Here is a 17,108-nt window from a genome sequence, read left to right as displayed (position 1 = left end):
CCCTGTTCAGGAGAGGCCGTAGTTGGCAAACCAACCGATGATGGTAAAAGGCACTCCGAGCCGTGGTGGCTACTTGAGCCTCCAACGACAGAAATGGGTCTAAGAGTACCCCCAAACTATGAACCTGTTCTTTCAGAGGCAGAGCAACCCCGTCCAGAACAGGCAATGAGCCTGTCTCCCGGACTCGGGAATCACTCACCCACAAGGCTTCCGTCTTGCCAGGATTCAGTCCCAGTTTATTGGCCCTCATCCAGCCCATTACTGAGTCTAGATACTGGTCCAGGACCTGCACAGCCTCGCCTGATTCAGTCGTCATAGGGAGATAGAGCTGCGTGTCATCAGCATATTGATGGCATTTAGCTCCAAATCCCCTAATGACTGCTCCCAACAGCTTCATATAGATGTTAAATAACATTGGGGACAAGATGGTGCCCTGTGGCACTCCATAGCTCAATTGCCAAGGGGCTGAGGACTGGTCACCCAATGCTACTCTCTGAAAACGACCCCGTAGGTATGACCGGAACCACTGTAAAACAGTACCTCTGATGCCCATCGCACAGAGTCGATCCAGGAGGATACCATGGTCAATGGTATCAAAAGCCGATGAGAGATCGAGCAGGATTAACAGGGTTGCATTCCCCCTGTCCCTCTCTCGATAAAGGTCATCCATCAGGGTGACCAACGCTGATTCAGTCCTGTAACCAGATCGGAACCCAGACTGGAATCGGTCTAGATAATCAGTATCCTCCAAGAGTGCCTGCAGTTGCTCCGCCACAACCCTCTCAAGTACCTTCCCTAAAAAAGGGGTGTTTGCAACTGGGCGGTAGTTGCCTAACACCATCGGGTCCAGGGTGGGCTTCTTCAGGAGTGATTGCACTATTGCCTCCTTAAGGACAGCAGGGACCACCCCTTCCTGGAGGGAAGCATTTATCACCCCCTGGACCCACCCATTCAAACCCCCTCGGCTTGCTTTTATAAGCCAAGAGGGACAGGGATCGAGAGGGCAAGTGGTTGGTTGCATTGCTGCAAGCACCTTGTCCACTTCATCAGGCAGCAATAACTGGAATTGATCCCACAAAATCAGGCAGATGGTGGCATAGGACACCTCAACTGGAGCTCCACTAACAACAACATCAAGCTCGCTGTGGAGAGAAGCAATCTTGTCCTCAAAGTGTGATGCAAAAAGGTCACAGTATAATCATCCACTTCTGTCATATAGCTCTTTTCTCCTCACTTAATCATACACTTCTGTCTTCCTGACAGCTAAAACTAGAGAGAGAGAGAGAGAGAGAGAGAGAGAGAGAGAGATTTCTCCAGCTCCTCCCACTCTCACACAGCCAATCCAATCCAAGCACTCAGGCATTCACTCCCCCTTCTTCTATTCCATACTTACTTGACTTGTAAATACAAATTGTAAATACAAATTGAGGCCTACTTACTTCCTAGAACTTTATGCATAATGTAAACAATAACTTTGCAAATATTTACATTTAAGGCATATGAACATCACAGCCCATATGCCTTCATACTATACCTGGGACACCTTTAAGGCTGCAATTACAGACATGGGGCTGTGCTCCAAGTAAAGATGCGTAGGATTCTACTGCAAGTAGAATATGAGTTACTTTTCTATTGGCATTCTTTTTCTTATGAAGTGACAATTTCTAAATCTTACACATTCTTCTTGGATTTGTGTGTATGTGTTGGTAAATATCTGCAAAGAGAGAACCCTACGTGAGATTGAATGAGTGATTTGTGGACAATTAGATTGGTGGGCACAAAGGACATGGCCTTCTCAGTAATGGCTCACTGCTTGTGGAGCTCTGTTCCAAACGTTGTCTACCAGGTGTTCTGGTGGTGGCTTATCAATCTTTTAAATAAATAAATAAATGATTCTTAACCTGAATGGTGTGGATAAGTGCATATGCTTATTCTAACGGTGCCTAAGGTAGGGATGGAGAACATGTGGCTCTCCAGATGTTGTTGGACTGCAACTCTCATCCGTCACCACTTGACTATTCTGGCTAGGGCAGTCTAACAACATCTGGTGGCCACACATTTCCCACCCCTGGCTAAGTGGGCTCTTAATTCACCATTGATATTTTTTTTTAGTTGATTGTCAGCTGTTTAGTAAACAAGGCAGATGTTTTGACATATATCCAAGGAAAACATCCAGCAAGTGCTGGATTTGTTAATTTAATATCAGTTTCTTCTGATGTACAAGATCTATCCTAGATCATGTTTTTCATTGTTAAGAAATCTGGCTTTATTATTATTATTAATAATATATATATATATATATATATATATATATATATATATATATTTGTATCCCACCTTTTGCCCAATACTGGGCCTCAAGTAGCCAATTGTCAATTACTCTTGATTCAAGTCAAAACTGCAACATATCATCTGTTAAATATTCCTCTGCTGAAAATGATGCGCTTTCAATTTTGCCTAATTCTATACAGAACATCTCCCTATATTAATATTGAACATCTTCCTACTCACACCGAAAAGGACAGGCAATAAATTAGTGGCACATGATGAAAGACAGCTCTGTTCAGGGCTAGCTAAAGATGTTTTGCTTCCTGAGACAGAGCAGCAAACGTCCCACCACCACCTTTCTCCCACAAGTCAAAGTTTGTATAACCCAAGGCTGGTCAAGCTGTTTTGGTACCTGATGCATAAAATCCCACAAATACTGCTTTACCTCCCTGACAGTAAGAAATACAACAAAAATACATTAGGAGAGCAATCTTATGGCCCCTAGACATTGACTGAGGGGACATAGGATACTGCCCGCCCCCCCCACACACATTCTGAAGTTGAAGACAATGCTCCGACCTCAGAAGGGGGAGTCAGAGATCCACCCCATCCTCCTTCACCCCCTTGCAGCCAGTGTGGGAAAGTACCATGCTGGCTATCCTCCAGGGTTGGAAAATCGACCTTGGAAAGCGGGAAAAGGTGGCATCCCAGGGAGGGCAGGAGACCAGAGAGGCCAGGGTACAAGCTATCCTGAGCTTCTGTCAGTCTCCTTCCCTCTCTTTTAAAGCGCTGTTGCTAGAAGGGCTAAAAAGCCCATCTAGCAAAATCTACAAGGCAAGAAAACGGGGAGACAAAGGTTGCCTCCAACGTTCCACCTGCCCTGCATTGAATGATCGGAAGCCTCTAAGTTCAGGGGCTTCTGATCATTGTTATTTATTTAGGGCAAAAGCCCTAAATCCGCTGGCTCACTTTGCCTAATAGTAGAGTTGGCCTTGCTTAAATCATCTCAGGCTACTTTGTCCTCAGGTCTCTGATACAGCTTGCTCTTGGATCTATCTCTGCCTAGGTTCAGAAACACATCAACATCACGTAGAGAGTTGTATTTTATACCAGCTCTGACTACATCCATGCAGTAGAGTGCTTTTGTTTAATTACTTTTCATTCTTGTGACAGGATATTAATCTGCCATTTTTAATCCTTCATTACACTTCTAGGGCAAGGAGATTATGTACATTATATTTTGATGTGTTTAAGCATCACTTGTCACTGAAGCCTGCTATTTGAAAGAAATTCAAAGCAGGAATGATGCTGAGATCTTGTGATTCAACATAAATACACACAGCATGAAAGCATCTCTCTTTGTTCTCAATAAATGAAAAGCCAGGGCAACTGAACTTTGACAGAGTTAGTGTGTTTCTTTGCTCAGCAATTATTGTTCAATTAGCTTTAATTACAACTTGACAGTGAAAGAAAAATATTTTGAGGTTCAAATGTTTAGATTTTTAAAAATGCTTAGGTAAAAAAACCTATATACACATACATTTGTACATGTACATTGTTTTCCTAGTATTTGGAAGACATTGAGTGGTGTTCCAAGATTTTTAAAAGGTTAAGAAAAGGGGTTTCCTTTCTCATCAACAAAGATGAACTGCTTGATTTGGCATTGCCATGTGGTTCTGAGAACAACGCCACATTTTTTGAGGGGAAGGAGCCAACAAAAATAGCCAGCAATAAATAGCCTACAGGGAGAGACCATCGCTCAGTGATAGAACATATGCTTTGCATGCAGTAGGACACATTTTCAATCTCTAATACCTCTAGGTAGGGTAGGAAAAACTCCTGATTGAAACCCTGGAGAACCACTGCCAGTCAATGTCAACAATGCTGGATTAGATAGACCAATGGTATAAGGCAACTTCCCCTGTTCCTATGTTCCTCATTCGCCCGCGACTCTTTTAGTCACTGGCTGGATTTGAACATAACACTAAACTATGAACGAGACTTGGGCTCATGCACTCTCTGTCCTTTCTCCTCCAGCATAAACACAAGAAGATCAGAAGCTTTTGTTTCTGTTTTCAGCTAACTCTTGTTTGTCATTATATGCAAAGCCAGACAAACTCTGGCTACCCTGACTTGTTTCCCTAAACTGTAATTGCCACTAACCACCATTTTATCTGAGTTCAGACATAACGACAAACCGCAACAAGTTGAAATTGGAAGTGAAAAGTTCCGATTACCTTATCACAGCCATCCCAGAAAGTAACACTAAACTACTTTCTGAAAGTACTTTCTGAAACACTAAACTACGTAATGCTAAATTATGGTTTAATGTTATGTCCAAATACAGCCAATGGAAATCAGGAGGTGATCTATTGCTCATATTGCTCTTTCTGGGATCTTGATTTTGTTTAATACTTGACTATATAAACTCTCCATTAGATGAAAATTGTGATGGACTCGTGGCTTAGATCTCAAAGTCACATGTGAAAAGAGCCTTTCAAAGCTAGCATGATTTTTAAACCAATATATTTAATAAACTGAGCAATGACTCATGGTTTTGAGTCAGCATTTAGTCACAGCAGGTGGTAGGAGGGTATGGCAGAGTATCTGAGGAAGCGTGATCTCTAATATTTGAGAAGCCCTGCATTACCTTTCATGCTTGTTTTGAGGCATTTGGCATAACTAAGAATTTTCTCTGTTGTAAACAATGTTGCTTGAGCAAACATTTACTGGGACGGTCCCAGAGCCGGATATTGCATTTTTACCTCAATGCAGTATAACTGGTTTCTTATTTAATAAATTTATATACCTCTTACCATATCTTTAAAAAGCTTTCTTGTCCATTCTATACACATAAGTTGATACTTTACATTTTGGAGCACAGTTATGAAAGAGGAGTACAATATAACATCTGTGTCCAGTTCTTGGTGCTACATTTTACCAAGGACGTTGGCAAACAGGCATGTTCAGAGGACAGCAGCCAGAATGGCGAGGGGGTCTGGACGAGGATATGTTGAAGAAGCTGAGTTTGTTTAGCCTGGAAAAGAGAAGATTATGTGGAGGTGTGATAGTCGTCTTCAAACATCTGAACGCTCTCATGCAGAAGATGGAGCAGACTTCTTCTATATTGCTCCAAAGAGCAGAACTATAACCAGTGGGTGGAACTTTCAGGGATGGAGATTTTGGCGAAATGTTAGAAGAAGTTGCAGAGAAGCAGATGACAGCTAAATGTTAGGAGAAACATCCTAACAATAAGAGCTGCTTGATGGTGGAACTCACTGCCTCAAGAGGTGGTGGGTTCTCCTTCATTGGATGCATTTAAGCAGAGTCTACACAGCCATCTGTCAGGGCTGCTGTAGCTGCATCCTGGACTGCCAATCCTGTATTGAGCAAGGGGTTCTCCTAGATTATCTCTAAGGTCCCCTCAAACAATATGAGTGAAAGCCAGTTCCTAAGATTCCTTCCCACTCTGGTATGGCCATGAAACATAAACAGCCAAAGAATGTGTGAGTTTCTGCAGATGAGACCTGGTTCGCTTTTCAGAGGTGCCCATTGAGCTCTATAGTGCAGAATAAAAAGGACACAGCTGCTGGCAGATGGTAGAAGGGGTAGACACCTACCTTTGCTCAGATCATGTGCCTCCAGGTGCAATCATATTACTTCCTCCTAAATACATGAATAGTTTCTACTCGGGTGGTAAAAGTCCAAGAAACACACACACACACACCCCTCTCTCTCTTCCCCTAAGCCTTCCTCTTCTCCACTTCTCTTGACAATGTCACTCCATTGATTAAGCATGAAGCCTTGACTTTGATTTCTTGTTCTCCTTTGCTCCCCATATTCAGCCTGTCACCAAGTGATGCCATGATTTCCTGTACCCATGATATTTTGGTACAACTTTGCCAAAATATGCCCCCCTTGGAGAATTTTTTGGGGGGAGGGTTCATGCCCTTTCCTGCCTTTACTCCTGCACTCAAGGCACTTTGCTGCCTGAGGCAGAAAGGAATGGTGCTCTCCACCCTGCCCAGCCGCTGAAAGTCAACATGCATTGTTGACTGGCCAAATTATTATGGCACCTGAAGCAAAAATCCCACAAGGGTCTCTCCTGGGAGTAAAAACACAACAGGAATAAATGAAATAAGTACCATTTTGCTGGCCTTTAGTGACACCCCAAATCAGCTGCCTGACTCACTTGGGCTAATGATAGGGCTGGCTTGCAACTCTGGATCTATTCTGAATTCTGCCACCAAAATGATTCTTATTGCTCAGACTGTGCAATGTTCAACTAGACTGGCTTTCTGTTTGCTTTGAACTCCTGATCTTTACATTCTCTATCACTACAGTCTTGAGCTCCTAGACCTTTCCTTCTCCATCTACACTGGTCCCAGCTATTCAAAGGTCTCTTGCTCCCAAAAGTTGTTCGCAGTTTCTCCCTAGCTGTTCCTTACACCCAGGACTTCCTTCCAGAATACATATGCCGAATATTTAATATTCCTTCAAATGTAACTCAGCAGCTCTCTTTTCTGTAACACCTTTGGTTCAGTGTGGTCTTCCTTGCCCTCCCGATGAAATTAAGCTCAAGTCAGTGTAACTGAACTGAAAGCATACCCTTCCCCTGATTTCCTTTACCTATACCTCCTCTTTTTCTGTTGCTTCCTTCTGTCAAGGTTTACACTGTAAGCTTCTCAGGACTGGATCCTGTCTGTTAAATAGGGGTGTTGACTCTCAGACCCATAAGCCAAATCCCACCCATTTGGGGTCCCCATCTGGCCCTCCAGGGTTCACCAGATGGACACACCCCTTTCCTCCAACTGCCAATCATTTAGTGGTTTCCTGACTTTTGCGCAGTTCCCACCCTCCACCCCATTCAAAATGGCTGACATGCCTCTCCGCAGGCTTCGTTACCACAGGACTGGCTTTAAGCTACTCTATGCTGGTATTTTTTGTATTTTGACCCTGTTCCCTTTTGCCTTTGGCTTCACATCCCACTGAGATGCTGTCAGCTGAGACCTTCTCCAAAATTCAATTCAGCCCTTGGGCCCAAAGTGGTTCAACGCTCTTGCTGTAAAGCATTATGATGATATCATATAAAGAATTTACGATGATGATATTGTTATTTCAACCCGGGGGCAATGTTGAAATGTAGGTAAAATCTACCTGGCTGGCCCTGACAGTGTGTGACCCTCTCTTCACCAACAAAAGCCCCAGGTACAGGTACCAGACATCTCTATGCATCCAAGCAAGGTGTCTCTGAGCTACACAATCTCTCCCTCCCTCCATCCTGCATCTATATCATGATGAACAATTCTCTAGTTCTTAACATATTGCACACAAATTGCACTGGTGCTGCTCAGTCTGCACCACTGATCTATCTGTCAGGAATTCTCCAAATTTCCATTCTCATTATTTTCACTGACTGCTATCCACTGTATCGTATTTCCCCTCTCATTACTTACCCTGGCTCCAATAATCTAACACTGCCATGTGTTCGAACTGCTATCTGTGCAGCTGAGTGCTCAAGCAATGATTACCTTCCTGTATTGTCTTATACTGTGTTTACATACTAATGCAATTAAATGCTGCTAGATTGGAGAGGTGTTTCGTAATATTGTTATAGCAGTCGGTAATCTTCTAAACAAGCAGAGAATGCTCCATTGGCTAGGCTTAACATGAGGCAGCCTTGCAGCCATGTCTTAAGAGTGAAACTGGAAAGGTAATTGACAGGCACGGTTTTAGTGAAAAGTCTTTTATTTAGGTCATACAGCGTCTGCCTTTTCCCTAAAACTATATTATTAGCTTTTGCTGCTGCTGTTCCTATTTTGGTGGCAACGCCTTCCTTTATGGAAAAACAAGCAAAAAAAAAAAAAGTTTTTATTTACTGCAATTTGCTTCCATTGGTTGCTACTGAATTATGTGGTAAACTTTTAAAACTGTGGTTGCCACTGGCAAAAGATACAGTATAGTCCATGAAACCCTGAAATTGAAATTGCTACACCAAAACAACAACAACAAAAAGCAGTTTCTCCATAAGGGAAGTATTTTTAAAAAAGGAGTAAAGTCATGTTTGTGAGAAGGCTGATCTCTGTAACTCAGTCTTGTATTTAAAGTAATCATTTGCAGTAAGTAACATCTAATTTAAAAAGTTGAGCGTAATTCTGATATGGGTAAAAGCATCTTGGAGGATCATCAGATGAGTGTTTTATAGCACACTCACGGATTTTCCAGGCCCTTTTTACGACGCCGTCCACACACCTCCCGCTCCTTCTGGTCGTTTTCCCATTAAAAAAAAGACCCCCGGAAAATCTGATTTTTCCTTCTACAGCAAAATGTGCTTCCATTTCCTGCTGTGTGCAAGGAAAACTGTGTGATAAAAATACCCACTGAATGGGCTACGTGGTCTTTGTTTACTTCCTCTTCCTTCAGCATGTGAAGGAAGAGGAAGCTGATCATCCCTATTGTGGGACAGTAGCACAAGGCAAAGCGACAGGAGGGAAAAGTAATCCCCTTCATCTGAAGAAGCTTTTGGTTACATCTATGAGGTATCAAATCTCTCTCTGTGAGAGAGGGTACTGAAATATGTACACACTTCCCTGTGCTTGCACCGAAAGGGGTTGAGGTATTGCATGCTCTCCAAGCAAAAGCTTGAAAACCATCAACAGATGTTGAGAAACATCTGCTGCTGCTTCACATTCCTCTTCCCTGGGGCAATGGAAAACCAGAGGAGGTGATGGTGATAGTTCCTTGTAACTCTGATGCTCTTTGCCAATGGGATAACATGCCTAGTAATGTGGCATTTGTGTAATTGGTCCTAATGAATGTGAAGGATCTTCAGTTCTTGAAGAAGTTAGTGAACCACCTTCAGTTGGGGAGTTGGTTGCCCAGGCCATATTACTTTTGTGCTGCATTTTTAGCTGTAGCATCGTATCAACTCCCAGACACCAATCTAAGTGTTTGGGATCCTGTGATGTGGCATGACTTCTCTCAACAAGCTATATTCCAGACAGGCTTCTGCCACCCATTTACTGTCTTCAAACAGAGGAGAATCCCCAGAGGCTGCTCGCAACTGTGAACCGCCCCGGGAGCTTCGGCTATTGGGCGGTATAAAAATGCAATAAATAAAAAAATAAACACTCATCCTCAGGCAACATATCAGAGCTCCAAGTCTGAGCGTCTTTTAGAAGAGCTGTTTAATCTTCATATCTAATTTAGGATGGTTGAAGAGAGGTTGTTGTTATTTCTAATACTATTATTTAATAATAATTAGAATTTAATACTAATTGTATGCAAACTAAAGGTACTTTGAATGAGCAGGCTGCAATTTCTTGTTAAAAATACCTTAATAATACCAACTCTTTTAACAACACACCTTTTTACCTCTGGCAAGTCTTGCCATCATCAATTTTATCTTTCCTCTATTGCTCTAATTCCTTTTATTTATAGATATATCTGAATTATATCTTCTTTTTTGCATATTGCTATTAGATTTTTTTCAGACCATGTTACCTCTGCTATGAATGTATCGTACCATCTGCTGGCTATCAAGAGATCTTTGTGTTATTTTCTGCCCTGTGATTCTAAAGAAAATTCTTCCTTTTTCTTTTTTTCTTCTTCTTCTTTTCTTTTATAAACTTCCCTAATACCAGAAGCCTTCAGCTAAATTGCTGTTGGTTAGGTGATGTTAATATGTAATTTTTCCTTTGTTGCTTGTCGTCTCCTCCTCCTCCTCCTCCTCCTCCTCCTCCTCCTCCTCCTCCTCCTCCTCCTCCTTCTTCTTCTTCCCTTCCTTCTGTTTCCTCCTCTTTCTGTATGTCTTGTCTACTCTTTCCTTAGACGTGACCACTAACTTTCCTACCACTTGGAATCTATACCCCATCCTCAGCCCATCCTGAGTGCAACATAAGCCCACCCATAAGTGCAACAACACCCTCCCACCTATATTCCCCAGGAACTGGTGTACATAGCCTTACTGCCTCTGCTGGGGATAGCGCATCGCTATCAGGACTAGTAGCCATTGATAGACATATCCTCCATGAAGCTGTCTAAGCCCCTTTTAAAGCCATCCAAATTGGTGGCCATCAATACGTTTTGTGGTAGCAAATTCCATTGTGTATGTGCTGTGTGAAGAACTATGCACTGTCCTCCTAATACAGAGTCTAGAGCCCTTTTCATTTGTTCAGCACACGAGTTAAATGAATACATGGCAGGTTCCAATGCATTTGCTTTTTACATTCATTAAATCTCTCGCATGTTCTGCTGCATGCATTGCTGTTACTGTCCAGGCTATCCAGAACTGTGCATTTGTAGGAGGGGCAGATCCTGCAACACTGATGCCTACAGCCACTTCCCATGCAGGTTCATTTAATTCAGCATTTGATCAAGTGAAACAGGCTCTAATTTAACATGCTAGGTTAAAAGCTGCTTTTCTGGGTTGATATCCTCTTGCTCCCTGAACAAAATAAAATTCTTCAAAGAAAATCTGAGACAGATGAAAAAAGAGGTTGCAGAAATCTCTAAATGCTAATTAGATTTAAGGTCTTGAACTTTAAAGTGTTTAGGAAGAATAACAAGATTACATGGCACCAGGCAGTGCAAGGTATCTTATTATTTTAACAGACTTCTACTTTGAAATAATTGGAATCAGTAGTAAATGTGTCTTTGTCTCTAAAAAGGCCATTTCCCCCCACATCCAATGAAATACATTAAATGGATTTATTCATTAGATCACAGGAAGGCAAACTCCAGGGATTGGTGGGGGGCAGCATTGCCCCCACTGGAGGCCACAACTCTGCCACTGAATTTGCTGCCAAAATTTGGCAGCACAGAAGCCAAAAAAGGCAGTCATTTTGTTTGAAAACAAGGTGCATGTGAAGCGCTTGCCTTGCTTTTGAGCCAAAGTGCACTCCCAAGAGGCTTCTGGGAGCATGATTTTGCTTGACTTCAGGTGCATGCTTCCTGTACACAATGTTTCAAAGCAAAATCACGAGCTTTTTCACCACCCTGCTACTGAATTTTGGAAGCAAATGTTGTAAGCAGTCTGAGAACAATAAGGGCTATAAAAAAAGGCTCACGTGTCACCAGCAGGCTATATGTGTTCCTGCCCCTGCGGAAGACAGTAACAAGCACAGGACCATCCCATCACCTTCTTTCAGAGATGCTTAGTATTGCTGATGTTTCAAAGCTCCATCTGGTGGTGTTTATGTGCTGTGTCTACAGTGTATAATAAATACAGTAAATGAATAAAAATAATGCCCTTTATGATTGAATATTCAATAAGTGTTCACCTTTAAAAAAAAACTAAAAATTTAATGAAATGTGCTGCACATGCAGCAATAATGTAGTCCATGGGGGTGGTATGTATGTGCTGCTGTCCAGGAGGGGTTGCCCACAAGACCACCTGAGGTTTCCCATCCCCCTACTATACACACATACCTGGGGGAAGCCCCATTGAATATAGTGGGATTTATTTTGGGGTGAACATGCACAGGATTGTGCTTTTAGTATGTATTTGTATCAGCAATCTTGAAGGTGAGATGGGAGATAAAGTTTTTTTTAAAAAAAATAAAATACGTATTTTCATTTTCTAGTTTGGTTTTCTCTTCTGGTATTTGGAAGCAACCCATGGGTTGTGCAAACCATGGTTTGCCTAATTTGGGCATCATAGTAGACTGTGGTTTGCTTAAACCAGGAAAGAAGGGAAGGAATTGGAGTGTGTCTGTGGAGGGAGTGTATCAGCTTATAACTTCTCGACAAGAGTGATGCCATACTTGTGCTATCACCTCTGAACCAAGCCAAACAGAGCTCACTCTTTAATGTTATATCTCTTTGGACTTTGTATGTGATGCATCTGCTGTTCCAATCTCTGGACCACTTTCTTGAGAATGGCAGGGCCTAAGAACATAGTTCTTGGCTATCTCCAGTCTACAACAAGCCTGTCTTTGACACTGTGAATATACACATCATTTCTCTAATTCCCTTGACGGACAGCCCTGATGCTACTGTGTATGCATGCAGTGACTGAATCCTGCTGACCACATCTATGTTTTTTTTCTTTTCCAGGACTAGCTGTCTCTCTACAGCTGCTTCATGGAGACATTGAACAAATCAGGAGAGACTACACATCCATGTTTACTCATGGAGTATCTATAACAAGGAAGCTGGGCTTTTCTAATATTATCATGCCAGGTAGGTCAGAGAAAGAAGATAAGACGATCCCTGTCCTAAAATGGGTATTCAAATGTGAGGCAGTTGAGAAAATTCTGTCAATTGGATTAAAAAATGGACAGGCAACCACTACGGCCATTGTACTGGAGGAGTCATATGTCCCTACCTACACTGCTTCAGCAAACTGGTGGGCCATAGCATTCTCTGCCAGCTGAATCCTCTGAAACGTTTTCAAGGGGCAGCTCCAGCTAGAACACATTGCAGTTGTTGATTGCTGAGCTCACAAAGTTGTGGATAGTAATAGCAAGATCTCTGGATTTTTGCCCCCAAGGGATTCCCTTGATACTTGTTAGTTTGCAGCTTTTGAATGTTGGTCAGTTGTGTCATAGAGAGGAAGTTTGTGTTACAAGCCAAGAAAAGCAGGCATCAGGGAAGATAAGACTAGACCTAGGCCAGGGGTGGAAGCTTATGACCTCGCACCATCAGTTTTAGCCACTGGTGAGAGATGATACGGTACAATAACATCTGGAAGGCCCTAGGTTGCCCACCTCTGATCTAGGCATATAGCAGTGGACTCTCAGGAAGGTAAATCTGGATATGGAATGAAGAAAGTAGAAGAAAGAAAAGGGTTAGCATGGCAGGAACTAGAAATATTAGGGTGGCAAAGCATCAAAGCAACTTGGTGGAGGAATGTAGGCAGCAGCTGGCCTGTGAAGACAGGAGTGTACAGCAAGAACGTTGGGGATTTTACCTATGGGGATCAAATGGAAGGAAGCTATAAATCTTCCAGTCCAGACACAACAAGTATTGGCAAGAGACTAGAAATTCCTGCTGCTGGTTGTTTGAGCCTATTACAGATCAAAAGCTAATCTCCAGTGTTTTTAAACAGCTAATGTCTTTTAGAGTTTGTAATCAAATGGTTTTCACTATGATCCTACACCAAGCTATGTTTTTAAGCATTTTGAGTGAAACATTATAGCGTAGCATTTCATGTGAACCATGACTTAGTGTGTCATGTGAGCCATTTCTAAATATGGTGGCTACATAACCACGGTTTAAACACACTCACGAAACATTTGCTGTAAAAGAGTTAGTGGCCTCACCATGGCTTAGTGTATTGCTTCAACAGGCCCTGTATGTGTGCAATTACCACACAATGTCACACATGGAGGCTGCAATCCTATACCTACTTACTTGGCTGAGAGTGAGCCCCATTCAATTCCATGGGAGTTACCTCTGAGTAACCATAGCTAGGATTGTCCTGTGAATCTCAAGTCAGATGTTTCCATTTTAATTTTGTTGCTATCGCCAGCTTTTCTTCGCTTCTTGTTTTTGTAGCTGGCCATTTGAGAGAACGTTATCAAGCGTATTGATGTAACTGATGCTAATGAGTAACAGCTTTAACCAAACGCCAGGCGGCCCCATTAGTTCTATCCCGATCTTTGCTAGCAATGCATGATCTAGCCGCTCTCTGCTGTGCATTGTCATATTACCCTCTGACTGCTATAAATAATTTTTCTTCATTCGACTTCCCATGGTGAGACAAAGTGATGCGCTGTGCCACTCTGAAAATGCACATTACAGCCTAGCAGTGTGTAGCCAACCACTGGTGGACTTCAGCTGCTTAAAAGGGCTGTGCTGCTTTGGTTGTGATGGATTTTTCTTAAATATAGATTTTAACATGGAATTTCATGAGCTCAGTAATTGGCTTCAAGCTTTTGTTTTGGATTCCACACAGCTTTTGACTGTGCTGTAGACGAGATTTTTATTGAAGGGTGTCCTTCTTGCCTTCGTAATAATGCATTTCATGTTGCTAATCGCAGCCAGACAATATAGAAAATAAAAAGCAGAATGATGCCTTTTGGTTTCTGGTCCCACAGTTTAGGTTAAACCTTGATCCATAAATAAGACACAGTTGAACTGGAGTAAGATTCCATCTGCATAGGGAAAAGTAATTTTCTATGCAATGGTGTCTCTCCATACATTTTATTTCTTAAAAAAACAACCACAGCTTTGAATAATTAATTGAAAAAATGAGCAGTCAATTACTTTCTTGTTGGCATTCGTTCTTAAATCCAGGCTTACAATAAAACAGTAGTGCAATGGCCATGTATTCAGATTCAGTGGACTTCAAATGCCTGGGACTGTCTCTTGCACAGCCCTAATTGTGCACAGTTATGCCCATCACTTGTTACCTCCAGATGTGTTGTACTTTAACTCACCAAAAATCCCAGACAATTGGCACAGGGATTCTGGGAATTGCAATCCAACGCATCTGGAGGACACCAGATAGGGGAAGTCTGGCCTGAAAGAAGCTCCATGGATTTCAACACTACTCTTGCTTCAGAGCCTTAATGCGCACTAGTCACAACTCGTGCAGAATTATATACCCTTACATGTGGATTGTGGCTGTACTGTCCATTATTTCCTTTTCTAATGGCAATGTCTGCTTTGAAAATTACTTACCAGATGTCTGTCTCTTCTTGGTGCGCTTTGAACTGTTTGAAAGAGTCCACTTCTGAGTCAGCCTTGCTGCTCTAAAAATGTTATACCTGTCCTCACTGTGTCTCCTAGACACAGTCTAGCTTTGTCTAGCAGACTTGGATGTTTACCCTCCATCATGCCTTGATTTTTGTGTCATAATTGACAGGTTTGATCATTCAAAAGTAACTGGAACCCAGGCATAGATCTCTAATACAACAGTCGATTGTGACATTTATCCAAAGATCTGCCGTAATACTCCTGAGTATTGGACAAAGCTAAGAGCATGCCCCCAAAGAGTCACAACATCTAATTATGCAGAACCCACATGCAAAGGGATCTCCATAGAGCTCAAGAGGGGCCTCTTTCACCTCCATTTTGGTGTGTGTGGATATTATGGGAAATGGAAGGTTTATGTCCACCTCTCATATCTGCAGCCAACGTTGCCTATCTGTGCTGTTCAAGTTACTTGAGATCTAAATCTTGATTAACTTGCTCTGCATAGATTGGGTGGGATGGATTATGACATGGCAAAGGATGCACAGAACTTTTATTCTAGATCATAACTTAGTATCTATAATCATAAAACAATAATAAAAACACAATAATAACCAAAACAATAGATACAACAATAAAAATAAAATATTAAAACATTAGAAATATTAAAGAGCCAACAGTAAATTTAATAATTAGAGCAATAGTTAAAGATTAAATGCCTGTTGGAAGAGGAAGCCTTCAACTGCCATCTAAACAAATACAGTGATGGCAGGTGGATCTCCCTGGGAAGGGCATTCCACAATCAATCAATCAATCACTTTATTACGGTCCAAGACCAGCACAAAGGGCATTCCACAGATGGGAGGCCACTCTAGAGAAGGCTCTTACCCTCCATTCATTGCACCGTTGTGGGCAGCAGCACCCAGAGTGGAGACTCCAAAGATGATGGCCAAGTTGGGGAAATGCAAGAACTAGGGCCCTGAGCCTTATTGGGCAGCCTCTGCACCCTTATAGAGAGAAGGTTTTATACACTGGATATTTCAGGAAATTGGCTCAGGCAATAAATGAGCAGCAATGCCTCCTTATTTCTGTAATTCACATATAGTACACACAAACAGTCTGTCAGGAATAGGAGTTAGTGCTTCAGATACAGGTTTCAAATGGCATATAGATTTTATAATAAGCTTAACAGAGAATATTTTATCAAAAATATTTGAGGCCCCCTCTAAAGATTTGAGCATCACCTGCAGAATCGAAGAACCAGGAAATTTAATTTAAAATCAGATATTGGTATTTCCCAGTCAATTTCCAGCTCTTTTTAGATACATGCCCAAACTCCATTCTTAACCTTTCTATCACACGGCAAGAGAGAACCTCTCCCCCCCCAAACCCCCCACCCCCACCCCCGTCCATCCTCTAATGACAGCAGCAGACATTCTGCTTTTCTGGTTAGGGACCGGTGTAATTAATCAACACAATGTAATTCAGCTGCTGGATGTGAGCACCATCTACAGGGAAGCATTTTCATAAGAAAAAAGGCTCCTTGAGGAATGAAGCCTGATGTCGTTTGAGCCTTTCTGAGTTCTCATTATGCTCACTGGTACCACCCTAAATCAAGAAGGCAAAAGGAAGATATTTGATTGGACCTGTGTAGCTGGATGGCAGCTTTAAAGGGCTTATGATTTTAAAGGGCTTTATGATTTGTGTTAAAGTACTTATGGTTTTGAGATTGGACCAATGCTTGGAATGCAGAAATGCCGTATATCTTTTAAATTTTTACACTGGAGTAAGTGCAGGAGTGCCAATCTGGATCTTCAAATAATGTGCCTGCTCCTTACTCTCCATGTTATGGTCTTGGTCTGGATTGGGCCCCTGCACCTAATCTAGAGTAAAAATGGTTGGTGAGGGGAGACATAGACATAGCTGTGTTCATAAGTGTTGTGAAGTTATTTATCGGCTCTTTTATATATTTACTGTGCATGTGTCTCCCTTTTTAGTTCCCTGTTCCTAAGGCTGAAAAATTGCAGGGGTTGAGATGGTCAGTTTTCTTTTGAGGAGACAATACTCACAAGATGTAATGGTGTTTTGGTAACATCTGTCTGATTACATGTATAAAGCTGAGCATAGGCAGCAAGCAGCCATGTAGATCCAGAGCCAGACAGTAGAATATAAGAACATAAGAAGAGCCATGTTGGATCAGA

At 42.0% G+C, this 17,108-nt stretch overlaps 1 protein-coding gene across 1 annotated transcript in view; it reads left to right on the top strand.

Moving 5' to 3' along the window:
- Positions 1 to 17,108, top strand: part of DOCK4 (dedicator of cytokinesis 4) — a 293,588-nt gene that overhangs the window by 165,201 nt on the left and 111,279 nt on the right. The window contains exon 13 of the mRNA XM_063134026.1: positions 12,325 to 12,450. Coding sequence (XP_062990096.1) covers positions 12,325 to 12,450 — 126 coding nt within the window. The remainder of the gene's footprint in view (positions 1 to 12,324; positions 12,451 to 17,108) is intronic.

This window comes from Elgaria multicarinata, chromosome 9 (genome assembly GCF_023053635.1).
Source record: "Elgaria multicarinata webbii isolate HBS135686 ecotype San Diego chromosome 9, rElgMul1.1.pri, whole genome shotgun sequence".
NCBI lineage: Eukaryota > Metazoa > Chordata > Lepidosauria > Squamata > Anguidae > Elgaria > Elgaria multicarinata.
The sequence above is the reverse complement of the archived record's forward strand: the minus strand, read 5'-3'. Positions and strand labels throughout refer to the sequence as shown.